This window comes from Orbicella franksi, chromosome 13, assembly GCF_964199315.1.
Source record: "Orbicella franksi chromosome 13, jaOrbFran1.1, whole genome shotgun sequence".
In the NCBI taxonomy this organism is placed as follows: Eukaryota; Metazoa; Cnidaria; class Anthozoa; order Scleractinia; family Merulinidae; genus Orbicella; species Orbicella franksi.
In genome coordinates this window covers 23,982,177-24,005,588 of record NC_138157.1, presented here as the reverse complement: position 1 = coordinate 24,005,588, position 23,412 = coordinate 23,982,177, and the positions used below count along the sequence as shown (strand labels likewise).

At 42.7% G+C, this 23,412-nt stretch overlaps 3 protein-coding genes across 4 annotated transcripts in view; all 3 read right to left on the bottom strand.

Moving 5' to 3' along the window:
• Positions 1–20,573, bottom strand: part of LOC145465126 (uncharacterized) — a 25,777-nt gene extending 5,204 nt beyond the window's left edge. The window contains exons 1-2 of the mRNA XM_081448898.1: positions 20,565–20,573; positions 18,522–20,330 (exon numbers count right to left, since the gene is read on the bottom strand). Coding sequence (XP_081305024.1) covers positions 18,699–20,330; positions 20,565–20,573 — 1,641 coding nt within the window. The 3' untranslated portion in view covers positions 18,522–18,698. The remainder of the gene's footprint in view (positions 1–18,521; positions 20,331–20,564) is intronic.
• LOC145464959 (uncharacterized) lies at positions 5,073–6,630 on the bottom strand. The gene has a single exon (XM_081448773.1). The coding sequence runs from the start codon at positions 6,267–6,269 to the stop codon at positions 5,073–5,075; it is 1,197 nt and encodes a 398-aa protein (XP_081304899.1). The 5' UTR covers positions 6,270–6,630.
• On the bottom strand, positions 15,416–23,412 carry LOC145464965 (uncharacterized). Of its 2 annotated transcripts, XM_081448777.1 has the most exons (3): positions 23,148–23,412; positions 17,784–18,050; positions 15,416–15,832 (listed from the first exon to the last, which is right to left on the bottom strand). In XM_081448777.1, exons 2-3 carry the CDS (start codon positions 17,850–17,852, stop codon positions 15,545–15,547), a joined length of 357 nt encoding a protein of 118 aa, XP_081304903.1. In that variant the 5' UTR covers positions 17,853–18,050; positions 23,148–23,412; the 3' UTR covers positions 15,416–15,544. The 2 variants fall into 2 exon arrangements, with proteins under 2 accessions (XP_081304903.1, XP_081304904.1); XM_081448778.1 differs by lacking the exon at positions 23,148–23,412 and having other exon boundaries at positions 17,784–18,272.

Below are 23,412 nucleotides of genomic sequence, written 5' to 3'. Positions count from 1 at the left end.
CGTGCACTACGACGATGACCGCCAAGCGGAAGTGGCTGAAGTTCTGATTCGCCGGTTGAAAGACGGGGAGTGGTTTGGCTTTGCCGAAGTTCGCATACAGATCCTGGAATTTTTGCGGCCAATGTTCGAGGAAATGTGCCCTTTCTTTTAACATGTTCCCACCGAAGCTGTGCCAGAACACATGAAAAAGTACTTGACGAGAACGGGCAGACAGCACAGAGACGGGAGAAAGCTTGTAGGCGCTCTGTCCGCAGAATGGATGCTGGTGTACGCCCCTCTGCTGCGGTGGTACGTGAACCATGGGGTGGTTGCATGAAGGTTTCCAGAACAATCCACTACGAACCAGGCAAGATCTTCGACTGGTTCGTGGAGCAGGTGATGGAGGGGCCCCGGACAGGAGACGTGGACAGAAGCAAGGCACTGCTCACCGAAGTGTTCAAACTGCTCGGAAACAGTGCGTATGGGAAACTGATTGAAGCGCTGGAGCGGCAAACGAACATGATCTACACGAAAGACGAGAAGGTTGTCGACAGAGCGATGCGGAGTGCATATTTCGAAGACCTCGACGAGATCGGGGAGGCCTACGAGCTGGAAAGCCGCAAGCCCCGGATCACGATAAGGAGGCCATTCCAGATCAGAATTGCCGTCTACCAGCTGGCGAAGCTGCGGATGCTGGAATTCTACTACGACTTTCTCGACAAGAACGTTGACAGAAGAGAGCAGCCACACCCCAGGTCTCTTCAAGCTCGAGTGCGAGGGCAGCTGGATGATCGCGCTCTGCTCGAAGTGTTATTATGTCGACAATGGAGAGGGCGAAAAAAAGAAGTTCAGCATGAAGGGGATGTCGAAGAAGGAGAACGAGATTACGTGGCAGCGTTTTAAGGAAGCGCTGGAAGGAAGCAAGGACATGGCCACCAACAGAGGTTTCAGGATGCGGGACGGCCAGATCGTCACTTACAAGCAGGAGAAGCTGCGGCTGAGCGCTTATTACGACAAGCGGTGGGTGCCGCCTGACGGGATACACACCGAACCAATCAAATATCACATCTAGTTCACGTCAGCCGGAGGAAGAGTAGTGTTTGGAGGGAAAACCAGCAGCTCTTCACGCACGAAGCCGTGCTTGGGCCAGTCGCGCAGATAGTAGAGAACTGGCTGATCCGGTTTGCAAAAAGATCTTTCAATGCTGTAAACTTTCAAAGACCAGATTGGGTCCGTGGCTCTTTTCACACCCCCTTCAAGCTCACCGGGCTAGTAGAGATAACGAACCTGCACAAGAGAGGGGAGGATTTTTTCGCGTTTTCCAACAGGCCTTGCGTAAGGTGTCGACGGCCTCGCATAAACAGATTTTTCTTTGATGGCAACGGCGGGTTTCTTGCCGATAAGGCTTGTGACTTCGTTGTTCAAAGCCGAAACAACTTCTGGAAGTCTTTTCACCCAGAAAGTGGACCGCTGGCCCTCAGGGAGAAGCATTTTCACGGCGTACTGGTGGCCGAACAAGCACTCAGCCAGAGTGCGGTTGAAACGTTCGACAATGGCCTGGTCGCGGTGAATGTCAACGCGCCCGTGCCGGATATATGTTTTGTGCTTGTCCATCTCTTTTGTGACAGCACCCATGAATTTGTGCCCGGGGTCAACCTGCAGCATTTCAGGCCATTTGAGAGGCCAGCGCTTGTAAATCTTCTGAAAGGCCAGGGCAACCTCATCAGAATTTTTCGAAGTCAGGGGTTCGGCCTCTTTGTAGCGGCTGGCCACGTCGACAACGGTCAGTGCGTATTTGAAAACTTTGTGGCCGCGAGGGAGCTTGTCGTGCGGGAGAAAAAGAAGGTCCGCCTGGTGGACCTTGTTGGGTGCGGGAACGTCGAATTTCGGGCGAGGAATTCACCTCGGCGCGGGGAGGTATATCTGCCAGACCGCTTGCCTGATCAGCCACTTTTTTGCGGTTTCTTCAGGTACCTTGGCGGCCTCGGCTAATTTTTTGATTGTGGCGATGCCTTTCCAGTAGCCCCCGGTGCCATAGTAAATCCTTGCAAGTTTGGCATCCATATAAGTAAGGTGTAAAAAAGTTTAAAGGAACCGGAAAGCCGTGTACCCCAGAGCGAGCGCCCCGGCGCCAACGAACGCGAGTTCACCCTTTTTCTGCTGTTCACTTGGCTGATAGAAATCTGAGAACTTGGACTCCTTGGGGGGTACCATTCGTTCATCAGGATGCGCCTAATTGTAGAGTTTGAAGGCGTAGTCCATGTTGGTGAAGTTCTGCTCGGCCTGCTCCTTTGTTTGCATGTTGGTCGCGATGCAGTCAAGAAATTGTGTTCGGTCATGCGTGTATTTGGCGTAAGCCGCTTGATAATCTTCGAGAGCTTTGTTGTGGCGCTTTTTTTCTTCAAGCACGGCTTTGTCGCCCCAGCCAAGCGCCCTTGCCAGACAATTGCCTCTGATGAAAGCCGTGGCGTTCAACACAGCCCCGCCAATCATGATCGTGATGGTCGCCGTTGTATATGTTGTAAAATCTATTTTTAATTGTTCTTGTATGGCAGCGGCGGGGGTTTGTGGAGGAGGTGCAGGGCATTTCTCCGGTAATGGGAATTCCTCAGTATCAAGATCCTCAAAATCGGAGTCTTCATGGGTGACAATCTTAACCGCCCAAACAAAATCTATTGCATCAGCGGTATAACAGGTTGTCTTGTATACAAAAAACAACAGCGCAGCCATTGTGAGGGCTTTGATGGGGAAATAAGAACGCGCCATTGTGTTATAATGATGTTTTTTCTAAACGCTGTTGGGGAGGATTTTCTGGTCCTCGAGGTACTTTTTGAGCGCAGTGCTGCCCACCATGATGGCGGTGAACTTCACGTAATTCATCGGGCTGCTGCTGGGATCAGAAGTGAAATTCTCTTTCACAACCTTTTTTGCGGCCCAGCCGATGCCCGCGGCTAATCCCGTGAGAGTTGCGGCGTCAATGACGGTCTTGACAAGCTTGTTGTCAGACATGGTGCGTTCGATATAAGTAAAAAACAAAAGTTTAAAACAAATTAATGTGTCTTTTCCACTTGCTCTTTATTTCAATTTGGCTGCCTTTCTAGGAATACCAGGCAAAAACTTTGTTTTGGTGATTCCGCACACAGCACACTTCACTTTTAGCAGTCGCCGGTTGTTTTTTGTAGCAACAATTTTTGTCATTCCTCGGACGTTCAGCATCACTCGCCGGTCTTTCACGCAGTAGACTTCCATCTGAGTATATTTTTTAAAAAACTTTCCTCCAAACTGTGTGCATTTAATTTTCCTTCCCCGCGGCTTCTTCTTCTTTTTCTTGTTCTTCTCTTCTTCTTATTTCTCCTATTCTTCTTCTTACTTCTTGTTCTATTTCTCTGTCTTTTTCTTTCTTCTGCGCCCTTATCAGCAAACATTTCGTTGGTAAGATGCACCACCTTTTTGATAGCTTTTGCGGTAACTTCAAGCCAAAATACCCCAATTCAGCCAATTGCGGCTGCATGGATGAGAGTATGAACAATGGTTGAGTCAGACATCGCCATATCCATTACTGCCCCAAGGTTAAATCATTTTTCTTAATCCTTTTCGCTGTGTCGCGCGAGCAGGTTCTGGCTCGACACTCGTGGGTTCAGGCGCGGGCTCCAGCATTTTGAATTTGTCGAACGCAGTCTTGGCCATTGCCTTGAGCACTTCCCATTTGAAATAGAACCCGAGCAGTGAAACGCCCATGCTGCCAATAGTAATCCATTGGTTGGTGCTGAGGCCGCCACTCTTTGCGCTTTCGCCTCCTGTAGTTGGCACTGGCTCAGGGGCCTCTGTGGCGGCTTTCGCTTTATTTTCCCCGAGAGCCCTATAAGCCTCGGCATCTTTCTTCTGTTGTTCCCGTGCCTGCCGCGTTCTTTCAGAAACCATTTTGCCAGTGGCCACACGCTTGGGATTTTTTACGCGCTGCGTGATTGGATTTGTGGTTGTTGCTTGCTGTGTGATATCGCCAGCAGGTGATGTCTGGGTCTCGACCTGAGGCGCTGTGACGGCAGGTGTGCTCTCGGATTGTTCGGTTGACATTCTGAAGCGAGCCGTATTCTAAGCAAATGAAAAAAGTTTAATTGTTCACAATTTGTCGGCAAGCCCTCAGCAGTTGTTAACGAATGCTGGCTAGTTGTTCTGCAGTTGCTGATCTGGGTACTTCATCAACGCCCTCAACTGGATAGCCGTGTTCATCACGAGAAGGATGGCTCTGCTCCGGCAACTGTGGACTGAAATCAACATGTTTCGTGGTGATGAACACCGCATTGGCCGCAGCAAGAAACCAGCCGCACTTCAAAGCAAGGTTGCCGGCCAGATTGGAGAGCTCTTTGTTCAAGATGTAGTCGTTTCTGAGCTCTTTCTGATAAGCGTCAATGTCTTTGATTTTGACGGTCATTCCGACTACTTTGGTTGCAAGAAAAATAAAAGCTATATACAACTTTCATTTTTTTATTCAAATAACTTTACCCCGTAGGGGTGGCGAAGCGAGAACACAAGATAAGAGAACTTTCGCTCTTTCAGCTTTGAAACCAGACCTTTGTACTCATCCAGGGAGAGCTCGCCGACGTAGTCATTGAAGATGGCTTTCGTGGTCCTGGCCGAGGGGGTGTAAAAGAGGACGATTGGCGCCACATCCTCCCGGAAGGAAGATGTTATGCCGGTCAACTTCTGGGTCACCACCCAAACACTGATGCCCATATGCCAGGCAGAAAAGGTGAGATTCACTAGCTCGCCTGTACGCCCTTTCACATCTTTGGAGGCCGCGCAGTCGTCGAGGATTATGAGCGTGTTGGTACCCTCGGAAAGCCATCTCACGAGCTTCAACCACTTTTCCACGGCGTGCTGCTCACAGACTATCACATCCATTCTTGGATCGTTTTTGCCAAGCCGGTGGTAGGTCTTGTTGTGCGTGAATGTCGGGGAGATTAGCACGATGTAGTCGAACTTTCCGCAGAACGGGCCGTAGATCTGGTCCACCACGAATCTCGATTCGCCAGAATTAGTCAGCCCCATGATGAGAGCGTTGAAGGGTATCTTGCCAGGGTCCATGTTCATATTCAATACTGCACATCTTCTAGCTGGCTGTTCATAAGGTTGAACTGGGAGTCGGCGATGACGAATACGTGGCATTTCACATCGCCTGAGCCTTCGGTTTTCCGCTCAATTTCCAGCTGGACACTGTCCGTACTGTTCACAATGCGCGTGCCGCTGGCGTGCATCGACTGATACGCCATCGTGCGCATATCAATCACAAGCCCGAACTTATCACCGGTGTAAAACTTTGTCATATCCATGTGCTCTGTTTTATTTTTTTCTTTCACAAACAAGTTACGGGCCTCTTCCCACATGTCCTTGCCTTCAATGCTGTTGTTGTAAAGCATGTTGGGCGAGCCGTTGACCGTGATGCTGACTTTCGTCAAATCGGGGAAGATGAATTTTTCTGAATCTCTGTTGCCCGCAGTATACGGCTCTACAAACAGGAGGAGGAGGGCTTTCAGTGATCTTCTTTGGGCGTTGACTTTGATGGTGAGCCTAGGGTCAATGTCTTTTTTGAAGGGCACCTCTTTGTCATGCATCATGTGGCCGTAAAGTAACTCCTTGCCGCTGGAGTAAACGCTCCATGCCTCGTCTGCCAGAGTCTTGCTGCGGATCATTTTGTACTCGAGCTTGATGTTGGTCAGCTTGTATTTCAGCTGGGTTGTGTCGGAGCCTTTGACCACGTGTCTAGCTTCGGCAAGTCTTACGTCGAACTTGAGGTCGTTGTAAAGGGCCTGGGGGTAGAAAACGCCGTGGTTGGTTAAGATCTGATGGTCAAGCCTGATCCAGTACTTTTTTCCGTATACCTTGTTCAGCTTGTTTTCAGCGTCGACGCCCGAGGTTTCCTTGTCTCCCGCGTCTGAGCAGATCTTGCACAGATCCTCGCTCTGAATCCCTTCGAGAATCCTGTTGTCTCGGTCTTCCTGCGAAAGGAAACAGTCTTCGAAAGTTTTGTAGATGTTGCACCCAACCGTGTCTTGCAGGGTTCTTCCTGCAAACGACATGACCAGCCTGTCAACGAGCGCCCGCATGACGTTCTGGACAAGGAAGTTGTTGGCGTGCCCTCCAGAAAGGTCGATGTCAAAGACAAGCGCTAGCGAGCCCGGCACCAGAACCTCATTCTCGTTCAGCTTGAGCACGTTAACGTACAGCGTATTGCCGCGGTTGGCTTCAGAGGGGTTAAAGGTGATTCGTTTGACTGCGCGCTCAGCCTTCATGGCATGTACGGTCTTTTCGCTGTACGTTGGGCGAAGGTTCTCCGGCACCTCTGAGATTGTGTATAAAACACCAGCGATTATTTCTAATTTGAAAAATAATAGGCTTGCAATATATCGCTATGGCAGAAGGCGGTAGAGAATTTGCTTACAAAGACCCGGACCTTGACAATCGGATTGACCACGATGATGGTGATGGAGAACAAGAGGTTGACACAACCCATCCTTTTCAGCCAGGCGTGGCGTCCACTCCCTACCAACCTGGCGACCCCTACCACGAGGGTGAACGAACGGAAATGTCTTCTATGCGACACGAGCAGTCAGGCCTGCGTGACACTTCTTATGCCGAGACATCATTTGGGGGAGAAGATATCCCTTTGTTAGGCATGCAAGCTGAACAGCAAAGATCATGGGACAGTTTAACGAGTGTTTTTCCTAAAGCAAGCGCAATTAATCTAGAAACTGAATACAGCAAGGCCTCCTGCCGATTGCAAGTCAAAATGAAGGGCTTTGGCAAAAAACTTTATGACCTCTTCACCAAAGAAAAGAGTACAGGCAGGCAACAGCTAAACCCAAAACTTTCAAAAGAGATCAAAGACTCTCTTGGCCTGATGGCACAAGAAGTTATTGATAAAGAAAATGAGAACATAAGAACCGTCCGGCAAAATTTGATAGGCGCTGAAAAGCAATTAAAAGAGGCGGAAACGCTAGCCACGGAAAGGGAAAAAGCCTGACAAGAGTTGCAGGAGCTCAGACAACGAATAGAGAGAAACCAAGCAAAGATTGATGCAATTCATGATGAGCAGGGGTCCAAAGTTGAAATTGAAGCAGAACTGCGCAGGCTGAAGCAACTGCAAAAGAATTTACAAACAGATTTAGAAAACGCAAAAAAAGAGGTGACCACGCTTGAAAAACAAGCAAAAAACAAAGAAGAACAAGCAAAGGTCTACAGACTTAGAGCAAGCCTCGCGGCAAAAGAAAGTGAAAGAAATACCATCGAAGAAAGGCTGAACCAAACAAAACCATTGGACGACCTGAAAGAGCAGGAAAGTGAGCTGCAGCGGCAAAACGAGGAAGACCAGGCAATCATCCAAGATGAGAATGCCTCGCCCTCCGAAAAAGAAGCCGCAGAAGGCAGAGTGGCAGAAAGAAACGAAGAGATCGCGCGTTTGCAAACTCAGATTGTGGAAAGGGAAAGGGGGCGGCCTCTCTTGGAAAGGGTCAAAGAAATCTTCAAAAAACATGGCGTGACATTGGCCGCTATTCTTCTCGCCGCCGGGACCACAATCGGAGCTGTCATCGGGGTCCTCACCAGAGGTTTGAAAGCCACCGGCAAAGCTTTGGGAAATGGCCTCAAAGATATTGCCGCAAAACTTGGTTCTCTGCTGCCCGGGCTGATTGGCTCGATTGTGAGCTTTCTATTCAAAGCTGCGGGCCAAGTCGTCGGGTTTCTGGCCGAGCACACCTGGCTGCTTATTCTTGCCGTGGTGGCCTTTTTGTTAGAACAATTTCTTAAGAAGCAGCGTTAACTTACCACATGAACAGCAACGCCGATAATCCAACTATACCGAAAATGACAGCCGTTTTGTTAATTTCGTGTTGCGGTGTTTTATCTGGAGCCTCAGGCTCTATTTTTTCCGCCGGTGGCTGCGCTTGTTGAGTTTCGGACGAAACTGGTTTTTTCGATTCGGCTGTTGCGGCTTTGTGTATCGGGTTGGACGGGTGGCTGTTGGGTGGGTTAATTTTTGACGGGCCGCCTGCCATTAGTTTGAGCCCAGCTTTTTTTGTCCCCGGGTTTACCTCGTTGTTCACACCCAGTTTCATCCCGGAGACCGCCTGTTTCAGCTTGTTGTTGTAACCGATCGTGCTTGTGGTGTTTACTATCATTTGCGTGGGCATGAGCCAGGCCATGGGGGCTACAGCGAGATTGAGCCTTACCTTCGCTTCATCCACCGCGAGCTGATACCTTTGCAGGATGCAGTAAACGAAAGCCTCAATTGATTGGTTGATTCTCGACAAGCCCGCCTGCGTCAAACCGTTCGCGGTGTTGGGTGCAAACCAGTCGAACTGCCGATCCCCAAAAACATCGGGCCGTATAAACTCGATAAGGTCCCCCTTAATCAGTTTTCCACCATCGTCGCTAAACTTGTTCCACCCAGGATACTTATAGTCTGTTTTTGTTGGCGATTCCCCCCAAGGCTTAACATACAACACCCCCAAACCACTATTTGCACCCGAAGTAAACCTAAAGTCGCTTGAGGGGTCTATGCCGAACTCGCCGCATATCCTTTTGTATGAAGCGACATCATAATGATTTTTCATTTGGTCGAACGTCAGGTCTCCGGGCAAAGCGCTTATGCTATGAACACCTCCTAGCTGGAACAAAATGCACCTGACCGTGAAATACACGTGGAAGATATAGAAAGCTCTTATCTGCGGGGGTAGATTCATCCCGCTGTGAAAGATTTCGCGAGAAACTCCGCGCCTGTGTCGCGCAGAAAACCGCGAAGTTGAGCTGCTGCAGCCAATATTTCATGTCTGGCCCTCCTAACCAGTGTTTTGATTCGGTTCCAGACGTGTGTGAGTTTTGTGTCTTGAAATATTTCTCTGAATTTTGTCGTGAAATATTGGTCAGGCGTGACGTAGATTTTGATTGCATCGTCGAATATTTTCTTCAAGCTTGGCGCTTTGCCGTCGAAAGGTACCGCAGGGATGGCCAATGAAACTTTTGAACCAAGTGGCGACAGCTGGTAAGGAAAACCACCGCTGTCGCCCAAACCGAGCGCTTCTTTCATTTCGGCGCTCCAATATTTTCTATCTGAACCAAAGACGCTTTGAAATGAGTCTTCGCTTTCTCTGAAAAACACCTCCGCGGTCTTGTTATTTTTGTCGTCGACGCTTCCTTGTGAAACGAACCGGCTTTTGTCCGCTTTGGGCAAAACGGTTTAAAAAGTTTGTCCACGCCTTTTTCTTCGCCGCCTCTACTTTTTTTAACGCAGGACCATTCCACAAATTGGCCATATTATTTGAACACAATTTTATTTGTTGAATATGAAAATGGTTGTTCTCACTATTGTCACGCAACAGAGCGGAGGGACAATATCTTTTGAAGAACCGATACCGAAAGTGCATTTCATGAAACACATATCTTGCAGTTTGTACAACAGCTGGGACACTTTGAAAAAAGAAGGTTCGGCCACCTTGGGAGATAAAAACAAAGATATAGCTTTGTCAGTTGGTAAATTACTCCCAGGGCATTACAGTTTAGAAAGAATTGCAAGTGAAATAGACAATCTGTTTGCCAAATATAACTATAAGTCGGAAACAGCGATAAACCAACCTCTTGGCCAGCTTGTAATAAAAAATTCTGGGTTAAGACGGATAGAACTTGATCGCGATTTAGCTGGTTTGCTTGGTATTGGGCGAAAGCTGCAGTTTATAACCTTCGTAAAAAGGCTTAGATCTCCAACGACATATTTCATTCATTGCGATTTGATCAACAAACAAAAGAATCTGTTCAATGGCAAAAGGTCAGATGTCTTGGCCTCGTTTGATGTGAAACGGAACCCTTTTGAAAAGGTAAGCTACCAGGGTTCTCCGCAACAGGTTTTGCGAGACTGCTCTACAGACGAGTTCATAAATAGCATCACCATTAGCGTCAAAGATGAAAATGGCGAACTCTTTGATTTCAAGGGCTTCCCTCTTTTTTTTGAATTAGAGTTAAATTAAATTTCTATATATACACAATGTCTTCGGCAAATCTGTTGCCACCAAGTGCGCCGCCTGCCGAGCCACTATATCCAGTTGTGGCGGAGCCTTCTCAAAATTTCTGCTTGCAGAAGGTCAACGAGATTTCCAACACTTTGGCCGGTGAGGTCACCACTATCGCCTCGTTGCTAAAAAATACAAACGCGCAAGAAAGTTCGTTAATTGGGGCGCTGCAGGCTCCAGCGTTCTCTCGGCAGCGTTTTCCAGCGCGAGTTTTGGCTCCACTCTATCTGTGGTTGGCCTGCCGGCAGCTGTTCCTCTTGGCGGCGTTGGTGGGTGCTTCGCTCTTGTTTCATCGGCGCTGATAGTCGCCAGCAAAAAGCTCGATTCGAAAATAAAGAAGCATCAGGAGATTGCCACGCTCGCCGTTGCCAAGCGGGATACCGTCAACAGACTGCCCTCCAACACTTTGAACAACGAGGTGTCTTCCCACGAGTTCGACACTATCCTTTCCGAGTTTCAGCAATATAACTTTCTGAAAGATCAGGTCCGAGCAAGGATGCTTCGCCAACCATCAACTAGAAAGCTTCCTGATGTCGATGTCCAGAAAATGGAGAAAGACCTGCGCACCAAACTTGAAGCGGAAATGATAAAAAAAATAACGCACCCTCCCGCTTCGAACTGACTTTTAGAAACAGACGGTTTCATTTGCATGTAATAAGAACATGATTGCCTGCTTCCACTTGGTTGCGTTTCTTGTGAATGAATATTTCACTCCTGAGTGGCAAAAAGAGGCTCGCGATATTACGTGCGAAGTCGTTGCTGCGATGGTTGAGGCGGGTGAGGTTTTTTAATAATAACGCTCCTCGCCAAAAAGGAACCACTCGTGCCAATCGTAACCGTTCCACGAACATATTTCCAAAAAATTCTTGTAATCGGGGTCGGCTTCTGTGAGAATATTTGGATCTGGCCTTATCGAGGTATTATGAACTGTTCCCTCATTTTCGAAACAGGGAAACAACAACTCTTGAAATAACAGTTTGCATAATTAAAACAAATTACCATTTGCATAATTCGCTGCTTGAATTTGCAGAACGGAAGTTTTAAGATACTCTCGTGAACCTTGCCCCACCCCATTTCCTTTTTTTCCTTTATTTTTATCGCTATGTACTCCTTGAGAATCATCTCACGAAGCTCTGGAGGGAGGCTTTGAATTGCCTCGGAAAGTCCGCAGCTTTCTTTCCGGCCCCACATCAGCCAGCCACACTTGTTTGGTACTCGAGTCATCCCGGCTCGGGTGGTATAATAGCGGGCTCACTTGTTTCCAAATGCCCACTTCAGCTTAGTAGTATATAGGGAATTCGACAAATAATGTTTCAAAGAGGGAGCTGAATTTCGCTGTTTCGTAGCCCCTAGGTTCAACCGGCCCGAGCTTGTGAGGGCCGGACTTGATGGTGGGGGCTGCGATAAGGCAAAATAAGGCTCCCTCTGCGAAATGTTATTTGTCGAATTCCCTATATACTACTTCATTACAACCCCAGGGGGGGGGCACTGCCATATATGGGCTATATAGGTATGTGCCGCTGTGAAGGGTATGGTTTTCAAGCAGTTTACTCTAGGATAGGGTATATAAATTAGAGCGTTTGGGTCTAGAATAGGGTATAATTTTTCACAAAACTGACTAGTTGGTTGAAGATTTTATCTAGACTAAGGAAACCAGGAATTGTTACTCAAAAATATAAAAAAATCAAATCGGCAAGTTTAAATTTACGCAAATCAGCCTCAACAGTGTTGATAGATGAAGGGGATCTGGGGAGTTTACTCTAGTATAGGGTAGCAAAATTCAGCTGAACTAGCTCTGGTATAGGCTAAGGGTTCCAGGGTCCCAGCGGCACACCCCCACCCAGAAATTCCCAAAGTACCCCCCGGGATTACAACCCACTACTGCAGACAATTTTCACTGGCTGCCAGTGCTTCCAAAAAAAACTGCTGAGGTATTGGATCAAGTCGTCTTTGAATTTCCAACACTTTATTTGAAAAGCAGATGATTCAATATTGAAACAAGTATTAACTACTTATTAACCAAGAATGAGGTCTTTACAGGAAACTCTCAGACTGAGACCTCAGTTTGAGTTTTTCCCATAAAGACTGAATGCCCGGGGGAGGGGGTACTCCCTTGTATGGGCTATATAGGTATGTGCGGCTCCAAAGGTTATGGTTTTTCAGCCGCTTTGGTCATCAATAGGGTATCGATTTTAGCTGACTTTGGCCATTTTAGTCATAAATAGGGTATGGTTTTTGCACTCTAGCCTTCATATGGGTATGTTTTTAAGAAAAAGCCAGTTTTTCATCATTATCAAAAAATCAACAAAAACCCTTCACAAATTATGTTTTCAGTAATTTAGCCTTGGTCTGAACTAGGGAACTATTTATAATGCAAGTCTGAAACACGGTTTTGATTTAAGGGTCAGGTCATAAATAAGGTTTCAAATTTTTGGTCAGGTCATAAATAGGGTAGGGAATATTGCAGATTTTGGTCATACAGTAAATAGGGTAAGGGTTTTGGGAAGTGGGTTGCACACCCCCACCCAATTTTTCTGGGAGTACCACCCCCGGACTAAACGTTTGAGGTTAATAAGTTGTTTATTATATAGCTATTTGCTTTGTTTTTGCAAGCCCGCAATCAACCCATGGGCCTTACCGGAGAAGAATGCCCTAAAATTAGCCAATCAGAGTGTGCATTTATCGGCTACAAGAACATGCCACACAGTAAGGTTCCATAATGAATGCATTAATTCACCCTTGGGTGGAATGCAGTGGATATTTTGACTGTAGTAGTCAGTGAAACTTTCCGCTCTAAGTCTTTGAGTGCAATATTAAAGATTGTACATAATTGTATAATTATTGGTTATTTTAAAGGATAATTTCTGGATAGCGAAAGCATTTGTGAGCACATACATGTACATGTGTACAATACATGTACGTAAAATTTCGAGTTCATAGAAAAGTAAGCATTCACACTTGTGAGAGAAATATTGCAAACAACAATTTCCCTCTACATGTACATTTTACATGTACTTACACAATTAGGTGGTATCCAGGAGGAGTTTGTTCTCCTTTTGTTCTGGTTATTAACACAATGTCACAAACAGCACTAGTAGCTGTCTTGCTAGACTGAATCTTAAGACAAAGAAATGCTTCCTCAAAGCTTTGTCATCTGCAAAATTAAAGAGAATGAATGAATGAATGAATAAATGAATGGAGAGATAAGAAAAGAGAGAAAAGATTATTCAAAACTGCACGCTCTTGTGTTTACCATCATCACAGGCATTTATAATTGCTGACAATCCTGCCAGCACAGAATCATCTTCTCCAGTAACTACCAGGTCTTCTATAACATTTTCTCTTGCCTGCATGATGAAATAGTGGTCAGAATAAAGTTCTGAAAAAAACACCTCAAGAAAGCTCTGCCAGAACTTTATAGACTGAAACTTTTTTCTAGCCTGTTGGTTTGAATTTTAGTAATTTTTTTTCATTACAGAAAGTTCAGAGATTAATTTGATCAAGTTTATTAATTTCAATACATGACAATGCTGACCAGGACTGGAGAGTAATGCTAGCCAAAAAGGGACAGGCTACCAAAACTGCAGTTTTGGCTACTAGAGTTTGGGCTTTCACTAACCATTTTGACATTTTAGTGGAAAGAAATCACGAATTATAATGAACACTGCTGACAAATAAAAGGATTATATGAGAAATTGCATCAATTGACTTTAGTATCACATGTTCATGTACATGCTAGCAGTTAGAATTTATGTTTGTTCACATTTTCCCAACCATTTCAATTTCATTTATCAATTATAATTATGAAATCAACCTGGTTTAAAAACTTTTATGCCAAAGATAAATTTAAACCACATCATTATAACTGTACATACATGTACACATACGTTCAACCTAAAAGTGAAAAACAAATATCTAACACAAACAAACACAGGTTAAATAATTGAGCATTTGATTTATTCATGTCTGTCAGAAATGATTATACTACAGCTGCAGATGAACTACAGGAGCTAACAGTAGAATTTTAATTCATGCAGGAACAAAAAATTAACATAATGAACCTCTCAAGTGAAGCAGAGATAACATTTTCCCTCGTGCTGCCAAGTGCTGTCAAATAGCTGACCATCATGCCCTTGAACAGTCTTTGCAAGCTTTAACAAAAAAAAAGCATAGAAGTAGGTTCATTAGCAAATATGAGTACTAACATAGACTTGCTCCACTTGGCAAGAAGGAAAAGAGTGGTAAGGGACTAGCCAGAGTGGCAAGGGTTGGGAGGTTGGTCAGAGTGGTGAGGGTGGCTAGACTGGGCAGGGTGGTCAGAACAGGCACAGTGGGCAGGGTGGTCAGGGTAGCCATGGTGGCCAGGGTGGTAAGGGTGGTGAGGCTGGCCAGAGTTGCCAGAGTTGCCAGAGTTGCCAGAGTTGCCAGAGTTGCCAGAGTAGCAAGGGTGGCAAGGCTGGTGAGGGGAACGGGCATGACGGGGTGGCAAGGGAGGCAAGGATGGTGAGGATAACGGGGTTGACTGGGGTGGCGGGGGTGGTAGAGGTGGTAAGGGCGGCAATGGTAGTGAGTGGGTTACAAACACAGTTTGTTTAGTCGAAACTTATCCAATGAATCACGATGGATAACAATTCTTCCAGTACTGAACTCTGGGTGAAAAGAGGCACTGCTGGAGTTTTTACCAAGAAACATACACATTGACAAGTACACTAGACCACTAGACCTAGAACAATCCAAAATCCAGTACTCTAACCACTGACCACTGACCACTGCTCCTCCCATGGCAACAGTCAACAAAAAAATGACTTTAACTTGCCATTCAAACCTGAAATATCTAAGAATTAGAAAACATGCACCGTGTTTCTATCGAGTTACAGAAACAAGAGTGGAAGTTTGGGAGAACAAGGAATGCTGTGGGAACACAAGCTGCAGGTGAGTGTTTCCACAGCTTTTTCGAGGTCTTCCAATCGTTCACCAGTGTTTCTATAACTCAATAGAAACACAGAGAACATGTTTTCTATTTCTTTTAGAAAACACTGTGACGAAAAAAAGGAAAACAACTTGTTAACTTTGATTATCAAAATGTAAATTCTCTTTGCTTGCGCCATCATTATGTCAACGGCTCGTGCTAGTTATGTGTTTCTATCAAGTTATAGGAACACGATTTCTAACCAATCCTGACAACTGCCCTCTTCCTGGCAAAGTCAGTCATCCCACACATCCTCTTCCCGTCTTACTTATAAATCTCTTCAGGGCCTGTTCTTTTCCCTTTTCACCAGTGAAAACAAGTGCTTCATCTAATTTAAATCCCAAGACATCACCACACTTGCATTCGGTTAAAGATGTTTTTGGGATAAAGAAATGCTTTGTCTGAAAAAGAAAATACAATTACATAGCCAAAATAAGATTGGTTGTATAATGAGCAATGTGTCTTACATGTATGTGAGATTAATTCCTGCAGCCTGACTTACATGTAACTTAGGATTGTGTCATTTGTACATTATTTTTCACTCAAGCAAATTATAAGTTATTGCATTTGACATGTTATCCGGAAGTATATAATAAACCAAAACAAAATTAAGCAAGATCTTTTCAGGATCAACAAAACAGCTTTGAACAATCCTGTTGACCACTGCCATCATCTCTGCCACTACCTCCTCATTATAATCAACAGCACTGTCTGCCCTCCCTTCATCTTGATCCAGAAGCTGTATGTGCCTGGGCACTACTTTCTCTGAGAAGAGGCTCTCTACTATATTAAGATAGGCTTCTTTCATTTGGAGTTTCTCTAATATCTACAAAGAAACAAATTTCAAAATTAAGCTCCCTTGTGGTATTTTAATGATGTCAGTCTAAGGTAAAGCTATTACAAATAATTTGCCAAAAGTACATGTTGTAAGATTTTTTTATTTTCTTGCTGTTAATGAATAACCCTCTATGACTCAATTCTTAAATACCATGACCACATCTGTAACATATAACTGCTTCCCAGCTAACAGTCTAGGGAGTTTTGAAACCCAGGTTTCATAAATTTCATTCTATATTGCTACCATCGATCTCATTCTTAATCTCCATAGCAATGTATGTCTGCTCAACAAAACTGTCTGTACACAGATCAAGTCACAATCACAAATATATAGTCTTGTGTTTGTAGCCCATCTTCATCTGTTGTCAATGGTTATAGAGAGACTCAATTTTACAAGTACATTTAATTGTTTATAATGACTGCCTAATTTCTCACACGATCACTGGCTTATGTGTATTTGTATCATCAATAGGAGTACAGACTCACAGCTGACATCATCGTGAACAGTTTCAACGACATTTAGCATATGATTTTCCTTTCCCGATATAGCCAAAAATTGCATCTAAACAGGATTTCTTTATTTTAAGAGAAAAAACATCAGCAATCTCTACAGATAGCTAGCCTGAAGATCAGCTTGCAAATATAATGAATTCAACTGTTAAGTGTAAAAGATCGCGTAAATTATTGTAGTTTGGCATGAAAATTTACCGCAATACAGTAGAACCCTTTTTTTGCTGCGTTCCAGTATTTCATGAAAATAAACTAAACTTGGGAATAATTCAGTGTGTTTTCAGGAATTTCCCAATGAATAAAGGCCATGATTCTATGGATCATTTTGGCTCAATCCAATTTAGCTTTTAACCGGTGTTTTCCTCTAGTGAAGCCTCCATTTGACAATTTTGGATTTTGTTAACAGTGAAACCTGTATTAGGCAGACCCCATATTAAGCGGACACCCTCTTTTAAGTCGACACCAGCTTTAATAAGTCCCAAAATTTTTTTCCCACATTTACAGTAATTAAAAATAAAGCAGCATTCAGCAGACACCTCTATTAAACAGATGCAGACACCAATATTAAGACATTTTGTTGCACAAAACCTGCAATAAGCAGACACTTAAAGGGCTCATTTTACTTCTAGAGGTTCAGCTGAGACTCCTGTACATTGTTAAGCAATATCGTTTTAAAGCTGAGTGATTATTCCAGATTGATGTAGTGATCGACTGGACATTGTGCTATGAGCAGTCTTAGCTAGTCTTTGATCTTACGTGCTAAGCTGTGTTACAAAAGGGTTAATAATTGACTATTATCGCACAACATACTGGAACCTGTTTTGAGCGGACAGCCTGTGTTAAGCAGACACAAGTAAGGGTGTCTGCCTAGCAATCACTAGAAGGGTGTCCACCTAATACAGGTTTCACTGTAATGAAAATAAAAAACACAGCAAGCAGATTTTTATGCATCTGTGTTTTTATTGATGATAAATTTGGTCATAAATATTACATTGTCAAAGTTGTGTGGATGAAGGCAAGTGGATCTGCAGGCTACTTTGACAATGAACTTTATGATGCAATTCACCATCAATAAGAGGACAGATACTTAAAAAACCAGTGTCAATTTGTTAATTTAATTTCACAACTTTTATAAGACCCACATTCATAAACATCACATATTTTTAAAAGTATGGTATGGATTCACATACTTTGCCCCATGGAAACCAGAATTCAAATAACTTCCACTTCTATAATATTACTGACATTTTCATAACACAGACAATAAACTCTAACCCTTAGGTTCAACTAAATTGAAAATTGGAGTACAGATCAAACTCTGAAAAAAAAAAAGGAAATTTCTCTTACTGATTCTCTAAAGTATTTTCAGAGAACCGCAAAAAAAATCAAGATTGTCAGAATTTTGTTGCATTACCTGCCTATATACTTACCTTTCCAGTTGCAAACAAAACAAGAGCATAATTCATTTGGCTCCTCATATCCAGTCTTGTTTCTGCCATGATGTTACATACATCTCTTTAAAAAGGTCATCTTCTCTCATTGTTGCAAAGGAGGATCCCAGCTCTATCAGTGTCCCTACACTGAGAAATGTCCTTTCAAGGAATGTCTGTAATTCAGCTTTTAAACTAAGGCAGTGTTCCAACCTTTGTTTCCCACCAACTTTACTGATAGGAATAACTGCTATTCTTGAAAAAACCCTGGAATGTACATTTCAAAAAGAAACAATCAATTACAAGTACAAAATACTTGATGCACTACACCTGAAACTGAGAATGCAATTCTCTTGGAATGATGGTTACCTACATGCAAAATCGTGTAATTGATAAACTGGTAAATAATTATCCATGTTGCAGTTATGCAACTTTAACATACTAATAACAAAACTTATAATTATAGGTTGAATAAACAGAAGATGCGAACTTTTCTCGTAGGAGGTCTTTAATTCAAGTGGACGTTTCGCCCATTCGGGCTTCTTCAACACTAAGAATATCAATACTCGGAATAAAATTTACAAAAAGTGAAAAAGCCTTAAATAAGTTACAAAACAATAACTTACAAAGAGAACAAAGAAATAGAAATTTTTTTCACATAAGATTACATAAGAATTACGCAATAACAAAAATAGCAAAACGCCCGCTAAAAAGCAAATAAAATCAAGTAAAAGTTACAGCAGCAAGGTGGTGTTAATTGTAGCGAATCCTATTCCTGGAATTAAACTCGCACCTTTTGTTGAATCCATGAGGTGTGAGGGTGCATAATTGAGCACACCAAAAGGCCTCTCTTGTGAGCAAACGGTCATCAACACTATTATTATTGACACTAAGATTACACAGCTGTTCAATAATTCAAAATTCAAAATCTGCCGGAGCATGAGGCTCTTTGTTAAAATGAATAGCAACTTCACAAGTACGTTTTTTGGTGATCATAGAAGACTTGTGGTTGCGGAAACGAATTTTAAATTCGTTACTTGTGGAACCAACATATTGCACATTGCATTTCTTGCACGTAACCAGGTAGATGACATTTTTAGATTTACAATTAAGAATCTGCGTAATAGGATACGTCCTGCTAATACTAGTGCTAGTAAAGCAATTAGATTCCTTTAAATAATTGTGACATAGTTCACATTTGGCTGTGCATTTAAAGCAACCCCGCTGATTATCGGGCGTGCGATGTTGCTCACGAGGCTTACTGCTCAAGATTTCTTTGATGTTTTTAGTTCTACGAAAAGCAGGAATGATGGACCCTACCGGAAAAATCTTTTTAAGAGATGGTGAATCATAAATAAGGTGCTTGTATTTCCTAATAATTCTACCAATACTGGGTAAGTGAGGGTTGAAATCAAGCACAAGCGGAAAAATTTGTTTGGACTCCTTAGGCTGGGGTTGAAGTAATGTTTGTCTAGGAATAGACTGGGCTTTCTCAAACTGTTGTGAAACCAAATTAGGGTTATAACCCTGGTTATATAGATAACCCTTATACTCAGAAGAGCGTTTACTAAATGCCTCATCAGTAGAACAATTCCGTTGGATCCTGGTAGCTACTCCATAGGGAATGGCCCTGGTAACATGGGCAGGGTGTGCGCTATTCCGTAGCAAGTAAATATGGTTATCCATAGGTTTGGAGTAGATATCAGTCTGGATGAAACCATCCACCAGATTGAGAGTAAGATCTAGTATGTTAAGTGAATTGGGAGAAGAAACTAGAGTAAATTTAATGGTGGGGTACAAAGAATTAATATAATGCGTAAACTCATCGAGTTTAGCAGGCCCTTGGGTCCAAAGATCAAAAATGTCATCCCTATACCTCCACCACAGGTTGGGTTTAATTTCCCCTGATTTGGCTTTCTTATCAATAATTCCCATGGCTAGATCAGCATAACTGCATGCGTTTTTGGGACCCATAGCCGTACCATGAATCTGAAGAAAGTTGTCATCTTCAAAAAACGAATTATTGTGCTTAAGACAAATTTGTACGGCCTCAACTATGCAATCAGTAGATGGAAATTTGACTGGCCTAGCCTCTAAGGCTTCTACATGTATAACAGCATTGATTCCCAAATTGTCGTCAATGTTGGGAAACATAGCAACTACGTCCCATGAAACTAAAAGACTATCCTTGGGAAAGGGGCCTGTTTTGTTAAGTTCCTCGATTCTCTGCAACAAATGTGTGGTATCCTTGATAAACGATGGCAAATTTTGGGCTAGAGGCTTAAGATAAAATTCTGTAAATGCTGAAAGGTTCTCAATGGCAGTGCCACAGCACGATGTAATAAGCCGAAGGGGATTCCCCAGTTTGTGGGTTTTAATGGTTCCAAAAGCCTTCCCAGGCTTGGCATTACCATTGATAACCCAATTAGCAATTTCCTCACTAAGTTCACCCCTTTCAAACCACTTTGTACTCCACTGTGTGATGACACTAACATAGTCAGCGCTTGGATCATGCTGAAGCTTTTGATAATAGAGTGGATTCTCTAACTGTTATTCCGAGTATTGATATTCTTAGTGTTGAAGAAGCCCGAATGGGCGAAATGTCCACTTGAGAAAAGTTCGCATCTTCTTCTGTTTATTCAACCTATAATTATTTAAAGAAGAAGCGTTCTGTATCCACCGGATCCTTTTCTCCAAGGCACCATCATTGGCAAACCAACATAGTTTACACATCTAAAACTTATAATTATATATACAAATTTATACCAAAAAATATCTTACCGTATTCATCTATACAGGTGATACTCTGAATCTCCACAGACAAGCAGTGGTGATTAAATTTTTTCAAAATGAAATGATTTAGAAAAAGAGGAACAAACATTCCATCCTGTGCAAATCATAATAATAACAATCATATTCTAACTGGCTGCAGTACTACTACAGTGCAGCTCAGATATATCCGAACCAAAAAATATGCGTAATTCGCGTCAGCCCAATACGCGTATACACGTATACATACATGTATACACACATATGCGTATGCATATAAACATATACAGTATATACGCATATGCCTGATTAGTATGTATGAGCTAACCTATTGTTTTTTTCTTTTCATAACAGGTAATTGTTGTTTTCAATGACTTGACAGCTTGCCCCAGAGCAAGAAAGAGTTTTCTTTATTTTGAATACATGTATAGAGTATATGCACGTATGCCTTCAGACGACTTATTAGCAAAATGTAAGCTGAAACTAACATTTTGCAATTGGGCACTTGACAGAAAATTAACTGACTGAATATTAATTAAAAGAGAGAGTATTTTGCCGTTAAATCATAAATTTACTGTTTTTTTGTCAAATAGAACCGGGGATACACGCTTCAACAATTTCATCTTCATGGAGCAAACACAACCGAAAGATAACATTTTTTTGACACAAAGTAAACACGCTCCAAGCAAGCAACTTGGAAACGCGTGCTGAAAAACACAACTTTTCCTTGAAGAAAATTAAAAATAACAAAATGTGAGCAGCGCATCACAGAAACTTCGATAAACAATTCTTTTGTCAGGGAAAGAGTATTTTACCATTGGAATGAACGGTTTGTGTCAGATACATGCACATGTATAACGGGAGATATCATTTTTCCACAAGGTCTTTGGAATGCTTCAAAGTAGCCTTCAAACAGTAAACATCTCGGAAGCGACTTGCCGACGCATGCCAAAACCCAGAACTTTTCCTTGAAGAAAAAAATAACTAGACGTGAGCAGCGCACCATAGCAACTTTGGTAAACAATTCTTTGGCTAAAGAAGGATTATTTCACAGTTTAAATGAACCATTTGTGTCAAATAAAACTAGAGATATCATTTTTTCAAAGAGGATCCTCAGAACGGTTCAGACAATAAACATTTTGCAAATGACTTGCCAACGCGTGTCGAAACACAGAACTTTTTCTTGAAGAAAAAATAACTAAACGGGAGCAGCTCACCATAGAAATTTTTGATAAACAATTTTTTCGTCAAGGAAAGAGTATTTTACCATTTGAATGAATGATCTGTGTCAAATATAACCGGAGATTTCATTTTTTTGACTAGGATCTTCAGAATGCTTAATTGAGACAAACAAACATTTTGCAAACGACTTGCCGACATGTGCCAAAACACAGATCTTTACATGTAAGAACATAGAGTTCACGTGTTAAAATAGGGAGTTCAAGAGACTGTTTCAATTTTCTTCCCATTTTTGGTAGCTAAAGATCAAGCAAGTGTTAATAAACGGTACTTTGTCGGCGAATTTGCGAAGTGATCGAAAACTCAAAATATAATATCATTCCCAGAAATATAATGTCCTTTGTTTGACTAACAATGCTTCACATAAAGAAACCTATGGGAATGCATAACAAAGAGACATATATGCGCGTATACACATGCATATGTGCATATATATACGCACATACATTGTATGTGTGCATATTGACATATGTGTATACGCAAAATACACTCGTATAATATGCATATGCGTAGTTCGCATATATCTGAGCTGCACTGTAATTTGGGGCACCTGACTAACCTAGCAAGAAATTAGGCAGGCTCCTAAGTGCATACAACTATATCGGAAGTAAGTAATATACTAGGCTAAATAAAAATACATATGATTAAACAAGGGTATATAGATTATGATGAAGCATTCATAAGTTATAGTGGCAACGCAAAAAATATAGCGCTAGCAATTATAACTGATCTGTTGTTTCTGGTTGGTTCTAGCTATAATTAGTACACTAGTACAATTTGTTAGTTTTATAGCATTGGCTAACATGTACCGTCAACGGCCTTAAACCAGCTTACATGTAAACTATCACGATGTAGCAGGATGTATCCTGCTACATCGGTGCCAGTCATTAGCAGATGGCAGACTGAAGTTTGAATAAATAGTGTTTGCAGATAAGTTTACTTCTGAACTAGGTGGGGTTAAGATTAATTTCTGTGTGATTGTTCTTGGATAAAGTGTAATTTACTTCACAGCACATGTTTTACACACGGTGTAGGCTTTTTTATTAGAGCTAATACTTTGCAACAACTACAGTACGTATACATGTACATTTAAGGCAAATGAGTTAATTTTTTTTTAAATAAAGTGATAATCGGGTCATTGCTGTACCTTCTACAACTCTAAAACATGGTACATGTATGTGGTGATACTGGAATGAAGTTTCCCAGCGCATTCGGAACACAAAAACGTTAGTAACAGTAACGGTATCTTATTGCAGTTGAAGTTCCCAGGCACCAAATACAAACTGCCCCAGTTGGAAGGGAAGATTTCTCAATGGCAACATAACCAAGACGATCTTTGATCTTAATCCACTTTACCTCTTGCTGTATTCGGCGATTTTCATGAGTAGTAAACGCTCCTCCACTACTCTGACGGCCTAAGGACAAAGAAATAGCTTGCCTTCTTGAACCCCTTCTGTCAAGGAAAGTAGCTTTGAAAGAAACAGGCTTTAAACGCTTCAGGATTAGGGGAACAAACTACCCCATAAGTAGAAATTCCTCCGCCATGTTGGATTTAGATTGGGAAATTTTAAGCTAAACGAGGATTGGTCAGATTTCTAGTACTAACCTTTCCATTGTGAGA